This window comes from Cynocephalus volans, chromosome 6 (genome assembly GCF_027409185.1).
Source record: "Cynocephalus volans isolate mCynVol1 chromosome 6, mCynVol1.pri, whole genome shotgun sequence".
NCBI classification, from domain to species: Eukaryota; Metazoa; Chordata; class Mammalia; order Dermoptera; family Cynocephalidae; genus Cynocephalus; species Cynocephalus volans.
Genome location: NC_084465.1, coordinates 150018593 through 150030691, shown reverse-complemented (window position 1 = coordinate 150030691; position 12099 = coordinate 150018593). Strand labels below are relative to the sequence as shown.

General features: G+C 33.9%; 1 protein-coding gene across 1 annotated transcript in view; it reads right to left on the bottom strand.

Moving 5' to 3' along the window:
* Positions 1–12099, bottom strand: part of CCDC7 (coiled-coil domain containing 7) — a 346712-nt gene that overhangs the window by 126005 nt on the left and 208608 nt on the right. Inside the window, exons 25-26 of the mRNA XM_063101148.1 lie at positions 7864–7959; positions 7396–7528 (exon numbers count right to left, since the gene is read on the bottom strand). Coding sequence (XP_062957218.1) covers positions 7396–7528; positions 7864–7959 — 229 coding nt within the window. The remainder of the gene's footprint in view (positions 1–7395; positions 7529–7863; positions 7960–12099) is intronic.

The following is a 12099-nucleotide window of genomic DNA, read 5'->3' as shown; positions in this document are numbered from 1 at the left end:
GGAAAGTATCTCAACACAATAAAAGCCATATATGACAAACCCACTGCCAAAATAACCCTGAATGGGGAAAAGTTGGAAGCTTTTCTCTTAAGAACAGGAACAAGACAAGAACGCCCACTCTCACCACTCCTATTTAATATAGTATTGGAAGTACTAGCCAGAGCTATCAGGCGAGAGAAAGAAATAAAGGATATACAGATTGGAAAAGACAAAGTCAAACTGTGTCTACTTATAGATGACATGATCCTATATATAAAAAATCCAAAAGGCTCTACCAAAAAACTCTTAGAGGTAATAAACTATTTCAGTAAAATTACAGGGTAAAAAGTCAACATGTAAAAATCAGTCGCAATTTTGTACTCCAAAAATAAACTAGCAGAGAAAGAGATCAAGAAAGCAAACCCATTCACAATAGTCACCAAAAAATAAAATACCTAGGAATAAAGTTAACCAAGGAAGTGAAAAACCTCTGTAAATCACTGCTGGAAGAAACTAAAGAGCAGGAGGTGCCCTGGGCTCTCCTGAGCCAGGGCGGTGGGGGGCTGAGCACCTCATCCATACACACCCCGACATGAGCAACCAGCCCAGCATCAATGATTGAGCCACTGCAGGAGGTGCCCTGGGCTCTCCTGAGCTGGGGGGGGGGCCAATGGCCTTGGTCACATCCCCCCTATGCTCAACCAGCCCAGTGATGACCAGTAAGCCTCAGCAAGAAGGGCCCTGGGTTCCTGAGCTGGAGTGGTGGGGGATGAGGACTATTGCCACACCCCCTTGACATCTGCACTCAGCCTGGCAATAACCAAGCCACCACTGGAAGCCTACCAGTCTCCCCTTTGGGAATGTGGGGGATGCCACAAGCCTCCGTCCCACCCCTCCTCCTTCCTCCTTCTTCCATCCCATTTCCTTCCCCTTTCCCCTCTCCCTCTCCCTCCCAACTGCTCTACAACAACATCATAGAATGTAAAAAATAATATTAATAAAATTTTTAAAAAATAAAGAGGACACAAAAAGATGGGAAGACATTCCATGTTCTTGGGTTGCAAAAATTAACATTGTGAAAATGTCCATACTACCCAAAGTGATCTACAGGTTCAATGCAATCCCCATCAAAATATCAATGACATTCTTCACAGAAATAGAAAAAATAATCCTAACATTTATATGGAACAACACAAGACCCCAAGTAGCCAAAGCAATCATGAGCAAAATATTAATAATAATAATAATAATAATAATAATAATAAATCCAGAGGCATAACACTCCCTGACTTCAAACTACACTACAAAGCTAAAATAACCAAAACAGCATGGTACTGATGAAAACAGACACTGTGACCAATGGAACAGAATAGGGAATCCAGAAATCAAGCCATATATTTACAGCCAACTGATCTTTGACAAAGGCAACAGAACATACACTGGGGAAAAGACTGCCTCTTCAATAATTGGTGCTGGGAAAACTGGACATCCATATGTAGAAGAATGAAATGAGATCCATACCTCTCCTCATTACCAAAGTCAACATAAAATGGATTAAAGACTTAAAGCAAGACCTGAAGCTATAAAACTCCTAAAAGAAAACGTAGGGGAAACACTTCAGAGTGTAGAACTGGGCAAAGACTTTGTGAATAAGATCTAACAGCACAGACAACAACAACAAAAATAAACAAACTGGATTACGTCAAATTAAAAACCTTCTGCACAGCAAAAGAAACAATTAACACAGTGAAAAGACAGCCAACAGAATGGGAGAAAATATTTTCAAACCATATATCCAACAAGGGATTAATATCCAGAATATACAAAGAACTTGAACAACTTGACAGTAACAAAACAAGAACCCCAATTAAAAAATGGGCAAAGTAGGTGAACAGACATTTGTCAAAGGAAGATATACAAATGACCAACAGACACATGTAAAAATGCTCAACATCACTCAGCAGCAGGGAAATGTAAATCAAAACCCCACTGAGACTTTATCTCACCGCAGTTAGACCAGCTATTATCAAAATGACAGAGAATAACAAGTGGTGGCAAGGATGCAGAGAAAGGGGAACTCTTCTACACTGCTGGTGGAAATGTAATTGGTGCAGCCATTATGGGAATGGTTTGTAGTTTCTTCAAACAAATACAGATAGAACTGCCATACAGCCCAGCAATTCCACTGCTGGGTATATACCCAAAGGAATGGAAATCATCATGTTGAAGGGATATGTATACTTCCATATTTATCACAGCTCTATTTACAACAGCCAAGAGCTGGAGCCAATCTAAATGTCCGTACGGAAGAACAAAAGACCAGAATAACCTACACAATATTAAAGGAAAATGAAATCAGAGGACTGATGCTCTACCTAACTTCAAGACTTCCTATAAATCTACAGAAATCAAGACAGTGTGCTGTTGTTGAAAGAACAGACCAATGGATCAACTGGAACAGGATAGAGAGAGAGAAAGCCACACAAATATAGTCAATGATCTTCAACAAAGAAACAAAAGAAATTCAATGGAGAAAGAGCCTTTTCAACAAATGGTGTTGGAATAACTAGACATCCACATGCATAAACATGAATCTAGACACAGCTTAAACTTCACCAAAAATGAACTCAAAATGAATCATAGACCTAAGTGTAAAATACAAAACTATGAACCTCCTAGGAGATAACATAGGAGGAAGTCTATGTGACCTTAAGTTTGGTGATGGCTTTTGAGATACAATACCAAAAGCACAATATGAAAAAATTTAATTGTACTTCATTAAAATAATTCATTAATTAAAATAAATAAATAAATAAATAAATAAAAACTTCTGCTCTGTGAAAGACACACTTAAGAGCATGCAAACACCAACATCAGGCAGAGAGAAAATACTTGAAAAACACATACCTGACACAATAATAAAACAAATAATCCCATTACAATGTGGGCCCAAGAGCTGAAGAGATACCTCACTAAAAAAACACATAGATGGTAAATAAACATATGGAAGATTCTTAACATATATGTCATTAGGGAATTACAAATTAAATCAACAATGAGATACCAATAGAGAACTATGAAAATAGCTAAAGTCCAAAGCACTGAAAACACCAAATGCTAGCAAGGATGTGGAGCAATGGGAACTCTCATTCATTGTTGGTGGGAATTAAAAACATTACAGCCACTTTGAAGTCAGTTTGAGAGTTTCTTACAAAGTTAAATATAGTCTTACCATATGACCTAGCAATTGTGCTCCTTGATATTTACCTAATGGTGTGGTAAACATATGTTCCCACAAAAGTTATACAGCATCCAACCTGTGCTAAGTTGTCTGAACATAGCTAATCAATAAAGAAACTGTTGGGGTTTTTTTGTTGTTTAGGAATATTACAAAAAAAATACTGTGCTCACATGGGTACCATGAACCTCTGTTTAAACTAAATCAAAAAGATTGTGTAAATACTAATCACAAGAAAGTATATGTAGCTATACTAACATCAGACAAAATAAACATTAAAGGGATAAACAATAAACAAAAAGCATTTTTAGAGATGATGAGTGTATTTTTACAGTCTCAGTTATCCAGGTAAATACAAGTATAAGTTTGTACACATTGCATAACATAGTTTCCAAATATATAAACCAATTTGATAGAACTACCAGGAGACATAGATAAGTCCATAATCACAGTGAGAGAATTAAATATGCATCTCTTAGTAACATTGAATAAACAAACAAAACTTCACTGAAAATGAAGAATAACTGAACAATACAACACATATGATCTAATAGATGTATACAAAAGTCATGATTGATTAAACATTCATAAACCTAAGAACAAAGTCCTTCAGCTTATTTTAATAAAAAATAAACCAATGATATTGAAACTTACCATACTTAGTACTTAGGGCTTCCATTTCGACTGACAATGCAACTTTATCCTCAGGTAAAAAATTTTCAGCTAATACTGGTTCCACTTTCTGAACTACAAGAAAGATGCTTTTAATCCATTAAATAGAGAAATTGATTTATTGAAAAACCTCTGTAATTCAAATACATGTCAATTATCCAGCAATATTTCCTCTTGTGTTTTGAAACAATATAATCACAATGTTGAGACAGTGAAATATGACTGAGTACATGAAGTGTAAAAATATGGAAGTACCTTCCAAGAGAATAGTTTTATAAGGTATACACATTTTAAAATTATGTTAAATGTATTTTATAACAAATATGGGTAAGAAAAAAGAAATGACATTAAAAAATTTTTTAAATTAGATTGAACAACAGATCAGGTAAGAAAGGCAGAAAACATAAATGTTGGTATATTAACCCCCAAAATACCAGTACTTGCATTAAATATAAATGTATTAAATGCCATATGAGTATCTGAAACACAAAGATTGTCACATTAGATTAAAAAAAGCAACTACAATACATTTTGTTTTAAAGGTACATAGTTAAGTCAATGATACAAAAAGATTGAAAGTAAAATGATGAAAAAATTATGCTATGCAAATACAGAAATAAAGAAAGACACTATTTTAGTATCTGACAAAATATACTAAAGGAAATTTTTAAAAGTTACTACAAAATGCCCACCAGAAAGACAAGAGTTTCAGTGCACCAAGAACATATAACAATTTGAAATGTGTATGTGTATAATAAAAAAGCTTTAGAAACATAAGTCATAAGTTGATAAAACTAATCACAGTAGTAGAAGTTAAAATGCCTTTCTCACAAACAATAGAAAAAACAGAGAACTTCAACAGAATTAAGAACACATGAACAATATAATGAATCAATTTGATCTAGTGGAGAACACACATACATGTTCTATATGTGTATATAGAAATATGGATACATGATAATGTAAAAAGCATATTTATGACAGATTGAATATATATATTTATGAACTAAGGAGAAATATTTAATTAAAAATTATTACACAATATTCTTAATAAGTATAGTTACTGCAAAACCCACTTTTCTAGTAGTACCAAAGTTCTTAACTTGTAAAGGGCTTTTTGAAATTAAAACTTTATCTTTAGGTGAAAGATTTTCATCTGATTTCTCAACCATTTCCTCAGCTACAAGAAGAGAGGCTTTTAAACCAATGATAAGTAAAACCACTTTATTGTGAAGCCTCTGGATTATTAATATGTAGTAAGAGCCATTCAAAGTTTCCTGTCAGCTTTATAATAATATAAGCAAATCAATACAATTTAAATAAATGATGAAAAAAAAAATGTCTGATGCATTTTCAAAATGGACCATGAAGGTAAAGGTAAAAATCATCAGAGTACTTTTCCTGAAAGTATGTGGAGGCACCCTTGTTACTTCATAAATACATTTAGAAAGTTGAAATTAGACTTTTTTGTGCTAAGGGTACTTACAGTTTTAAAAAACTGTAAAAGTCTTTATAACATGTGCTTGACTGAAAGTTAGACTGATTAAAAATAGTAATTCCAGAATAAGAAAAGAAATACAATGAAACCTAGATCAGGTGGGAAAAAAAGAAAGCACCCAAAAAATAAATATTCACATACAAATATACAAGAAGTATAATAATTTTACAATTATGGATCACATATTCTAGGAATAGACAAAGAAAATCATACTGGATTTATAAATATTTAACTATAAGTTACTTATAAGAGAAATCACTAAATTATCAAAATACAGAAAATTGTAAAGAGGTGAAAACAGATATGCCATGCAAGCACTAACCACTAACTAACTCTGTAGTCAATATCAGACAAAATAGACTTTTAGTCAAAAGATCTTACTAGAGACTAAGATGGTAAATTTCATAAAAATAAAAGGTGGAGTACCTACTTGTTTTATTTGTTTGCACCTAATAAGATAGAAAGTATGAGGAAAATGGACAGAACTCCAAGAAGCAATAGATAAATCCACAATAGTGGAGGAATTCAATATACATCTCTCAATAACTGATAAAACAAACAAAATTCATAGAAATAAGGAAATAGGAAATTTAAATGATATAATAAAAAACTGAATGGATGTCTGTAAGGTTATAGCAGGATAGACATCCATGAACAAAATTCTTCTTAATTAAAATTTAATTAATGAAATTAAAAATAATTTAATAATATAATTATTATGATATTTACTATGGAATCTTTTCTTTCTAGCTGCTCCAATTTCAGTGAAAATATTTTCATCTGATACTTCATCTTTTTCTGGGCTACAGGAAGAAAGGCTCTTAAAAGCACTAGGGACGGGCCGAGCCTGTGGCGCACTCGGGAGAGTGCAGCGCTGGGAGTGTGGCGACGCTCCGCCACGGGTTCGGATCCTATATTGGAATGGCCGGTGCACTCACTGGCTGAGTGCCGGTCACGAAAAAGACCAAAAAAAAAAAAAAAAAAAAAAAAAAAAACACTAGGGAAAAAGATCTGTGGTTGAATTTGTAGATTTATAATGTATGTTAATTACCCAACAATATTTTGTCTCATTTTTTAAGGATATAAATATGTCTAGTTGAAATATAAACACCATGGAATACATTTTTTCACTTGTGCATACAAAAGCAGTCAATACTTTTTAGATACACATAGGCATTAAATACATTTGTTAATATAAATTATCATTTTACTTTATTATTATAAACAGTGTTATAAATACTTATATATTTTAAATTATTCTTTAGTTTTCTTATTGAATTCACACTTTAGAATAAAGTTTAAAATTGGGAGTAACAAATATGGTTAAGAAAAAATACATAATGATAAAAAATAGAGGAAGCAGATAGAGAATGAAGGAAACATATCAGGTAGGATAAATAGGAAGAGCCAAGAAAATCATGAATTGTACCTAAAGATATAAATGCTTTGATTATATGTAATTATGAGAGCTAAATAAAAGACAAATATCAGACTAAATTTAAAAGTATATACAATCACAAGTTTCTTACAAGAGACACAGCAAAGTCATAAAGAACAGGAAAAATAAAGTAACAGAATGGAAAAAATAAAAGTGTTGTGCAAACACCAATGAGAAGAAAGTTTGTGGAGCCATATTAACAGCAGATAAGGTAGTTATTAAGGAAAACACATAAACTATAGAAATGATGAAGAGGGTCCTTTAATTAGGACAAAATGTTCTCCCCTTGAAGATATGAATTTTAAGTTTATGTGCACATAAATAACAGTGTTATAAGATACAAAGCAAAAGCTGACACAACTACAAGAAGTAGAGAAAACCACAAAATGGGAGATTTAATGCGCAGAACTCAGTAATTATAAAAGAAACAGATGAATCATCAATAAAGATACTGAAGCGTGATGAAAATATTACCAAATGAAGCATATGATTGAAGATGTATTCATAAACCCAAAACAAAGTTATCCTGAATTTAATTAAAAATAATTTATAAGATTTATAATTAATCACTTACTGCTGAGACTCTCATTTATGGCAGGTTGAAGTTTCTCAGTTTGAGACTGGCTTCTTGATAATAAAATTTTCTCCTCAGGCAATAGATTTTCAAGTGATACATCCTTTTTCTGGGTTTCAGAAGGAAATGCTAAATAGAAAATCAGATGTGCAATGAAACTTTTGGATATGCCAAGTAATCAGTAAACTTTCCACCAATGAAAATAAAATGAGAAAATCATGTGAATAGTTTTCATGAATCTGTGTGGAGGCTGTGCTGTTACTTAGTAATTACTGATCATGCAACTAACCAAAAAGTATCAATACTCCTACTTTTGTTCTCTACTTATCTTAGGGTATACACGCTTGAGGTCAAAATGTAAAATGTTCATAAAATATATGATCAAATACACATTCATAAATCAAAAAAAATCTGATTAGTTAAATTTAAAATAATTTAAAGTTATATATAATTATTATACTTACTATTGCGCCTTCTCTCTTGGGAAGTTTGTTTCTTTTCTTGCGTTTGGGGTTTTGACACTGAATCTTGATGCACAAACATAAGATTTTCATCTGGTACTACAAAATGAGCTACATAAAGACAGGTACTCAGTCCACTGAACGGAAAATCAAATCTACTGCGAAATCTCTAGATTTCAAATTTATAACAAGGTACAGCAGCATCTCTCATTTTTATAAAGTTGTACATACATTACCATGTTATATATGACATGAACAATGATAGGAATAGTTTAATGGGTGCTCTCTCATTATTTCATAAATATTCTGAGATATCATATATATTTTACATTGGTCTCCAGAATTCACGGATTATTTATTCTTTAGGTTAATATATAAAAAATGAAAATGCATATGCACAGGTTACTCATCACAGCATTATTTGTAATTGCAAAATATTCAAGACCATATAAATATTCAAGTGTAGGAGATTGGTTGAATAAACAAAGATATATAATATAAATTATGATATAGTTTAAACTATAGTATATAATGTGGTACAAACTGCTGTACAAATTTATGTAAAACATGGAGGAATTTCTAGGAAGTAAATGAAAAAAAATCTAAAAAAAAAAGTATCTAGTATGTTAACTTTGGGGCCAGAAAGAAGTAATCAGAAAAAAAAATAGAGATAGAGAAATAGAGAGATATGAAAAACAGGAAAGATAAGCCGGAAAATAATGCAGTTGGTTACCTACAAGAAGACAGGGTGAGAGAGAGGATGGGAATGCAGGGGGAAGGACTGTGGAAGAAATGATACTCTAAGGATACCTTTTGCATAATATTTACTTTTGGAAGGAGGTTAATGTTCTACATATTCCAAAAATAAAATTAAATCGCCGAGAATAAGAAGTGGGAACTAAAACTGAAAACAAACTTAATGAAATGAACCTACTGAAGACAAAAAAAAAAAAAAAAAAAAACGAGTAATAATCCAAGTAACTCATGAAAACAGTATTTGAAACATACCCCCAGTCTTGGGCAAGATTTGGAAGGGGAGGGCAGACTGCAAACAAATCACAGACATTTTTAATAGGTTTGTTTTTGTAGTGATATGTGCTAAGCAATTCTGTAACAAGGTGTGAAGCATTATAAGATTGACCAAATGCTTAATGTGTTGATGTTTTGAGAGTCAGGATTCACACTGCAGAAGAAAGAACATACACATACAAAATATTTGGAAGAAGGTAAGACTGAGCTCTGAAGGACTAAAATTGAAGGGGTCTGAGAGACCTCATGATTTCTGAAATATGTGTATGCATGTACATATGCATGATTATGTGCACATGCATGTGTGTATGTGTGTGTGAATGTATATATGTATATGTACATGTACACATATAAATATGTGTATGTATACTTAAGGACTAAGGATTCAAGTTAAAATCCTATATGTGATCTTTCTGGCCCAACCACAGACAAGTACAAAAAAGGCTTTATCTGGAAGTTATTATCAAAGAAAGCTTCCTAGTGCCACTATCTACCAAAAACAATACTGACAGCCCAGGGAAGGAAAAAGAATAATTATCCTCACCATTGAGCTTAAAAAAGCCAACTATCTGTGAACTATTTCCCTATTCAATAGTCCCATCTGGCATGTGTGCAAGACCTTGGGTGCCTAGACACTAAATCGATTAGGTTTCCACAAAGCATTAGTGCCATTAGTGGTACCCAACATTGTGAAAACTACAGAGGTTATTATCCAGGTTGAAGGAACTTAGTATGCAGCAAGTGACATTGTAAATGCCCTTTCAGTATCCTTCTCCATGCAGGTATCAGGAGTAGTTAGCCTATGGATAGGTTACAAAACAACACTAATATCTTTCCACAAGTCTCCCTAAATTCCCCAACTATTTGTAATCAGTGTATAGGTTATGACCTAGTAAAAGTTCCACTCCCGGAAGGAGCACTAGTCTTCGCTGTATTGATGAAATAGTCTTACAGGGCTCAGAAAGGACACTACCCAAGAACAATATGCTCTGTTCATCCTCATGCAGCACCTGGCTGGCCCATTATTACTGGCAAAATACAAAGACCTAAAACCCAAGTAAAATTCCTGGGTATGATCTGTAAGGGGCATTGGGTCTCATTCCAGAGAAGACAATTGCCATGCCAAAACACTCTCTGCCCCCCAAAATAAAAATAATGTGAGCAATTGGTGGGACTATTCAGCTATTGCCACATTCACATTTCAGCCACAGAGATCAGACACCACCCATCAGGTTACCATAAAGACCAACTACATTTGAGTGGGGCCCTGACAAACATGGTGCACTAGAGACCCATCAACCGATCACCCTGACTGTCCTTTTCCTGGATCCCTCTGATTTCCGTTTGCTGTTTCAGACACAGACTTCAGCAACACCTCTGATTGCCGACTGGAGCCTACAGCAGAAGATTACCACAGATCAGAGGTGCCTGAAGCCCACAAACTGCCAGAGCCAGGTGAAAAGTACCCGTCCTTTATGAGATTATTATTGGCCTTGGTAAATACTGAGAGCATGACCTTGGTGGTATAATAATCTTATGACAAGAAATTCTAACCAAAACATATCAATATCTTTGCTTTTGTTCTTGAGTTATGTTAGGGTGTTCAACTTTAGGTTACAGTGCAAATTTTCTATAAAATGTATATCAAATACATATTTGTGAACAACAACAACAAAAAGTTTTTCTGATACAAAAATAGCTAACACTCATATTTTCTACTGAGTTTTTCTCCTCTGGGGATTTTTTGTTTCTTTAATTACTCCTGGGTATTTGACACTAAATCTTGATGTTCAAGCATAAGATTTTCATCTGGTACTTCATCATGAGCTACATTAGGAGAGAAATGTAGTCTCTTTTCTATTAAGAAAGCTGACCTACTGCAAAATCTCTAGATTTCAAATTTATTACAAGTGGCAGCAACATTTTCTCTCATTTTATGAAGTTATAAGTAAATTTCCATAATGCTATATCTGACATGAAAATCGTTAAAACATTTTTAATGTGTTGAAGATACATCATTATTTCATAAATACTCCTAGGCATCAAATATGTTTTATATTAGTCTCTAATTTCTTTAGTTTATTTACACTTTAGGTAAATGCATATTCATAGACCAGCAAATGAAAATGCATATACACAATGCTATTTATTGTAGCATTATTTGTAATTGCAAAATATTCAAAATCATCAAAATTTTCAAGCTTGGAAGACTGGTTGAATAAACTGATATGTATACTATGAACAATAGTATAGTTCAATTATAGTACATAAGTGATGTGTACATGTGTGTACATATAGATGAGTATTTGTGCAAATAAATAAGAATATACAGTATGTATGGTATATATGTGGTATAAACAACTGCACTTTCAGTGAAACTGTACATTCATTCCCCTCCTGTCTGTGCTCATACATCCTACCCTTGACCGATGTCATTCTATAGAAAAATGAAACAATGGTGGACTCAGTGCTCTTTTGCATTTAGACTCTTGCTTATCTTGTCACACTAAGTGGATACAGTCTTAACTGTTACTTTCAATTTGGCTTGCTGTCTTAATTGATCACCTTCACAGGTGGCAGCTCTCTAAGTGACAAATGGTTAGGAACAGAGTGGTCAATTGAGCACAATGCTTTTCTGAAAAAGCAAAAAGTATGAAAATAGACCTCCAAGGATATTTTTGGGAGATGCTAGAGTTCATGGGACCTCTTGTTGGATATTAGCAGATCATTTGCAAGAGTCTGAGGGCCCCTTTGCCAGCCATATCAATGGGTCTCAGGGACTGCTATCCAATGCCATGGGACACTCTAGAAGAGTGCTAGCATATTGTTTACATATGCTCTTTGGTTCTGAAGGGTTCCAACGGTCTTTCTCTTTAGCTCCAGACTCCCTGACCAAGATGCCTGGTGAGTCAAATTAGAGACCCAACAGAGGGGCTCTGGGAAAGCTAGGGAAGCAATTCCTTGGCTACTGATATAGTCCCCTGGCAATGGGATTAAAAGTTTTCAGAGACTCTGCAAGCTAGGTTGTACCCAGTGACTGTTGTTAGCTCTAAACAGGTACTCGGCAGTGATGTACAGCCTGTGACCCAGCAAGATATCAAGACTTATGGTTTAGTTAAAAGGAATGTAGAACCCTTTAGGATTGCTTTGCCGTATAACCCAGGAGACCTTAGAGACTTGGGTTTTTCACCTGAATTATAAAAGAGGTAA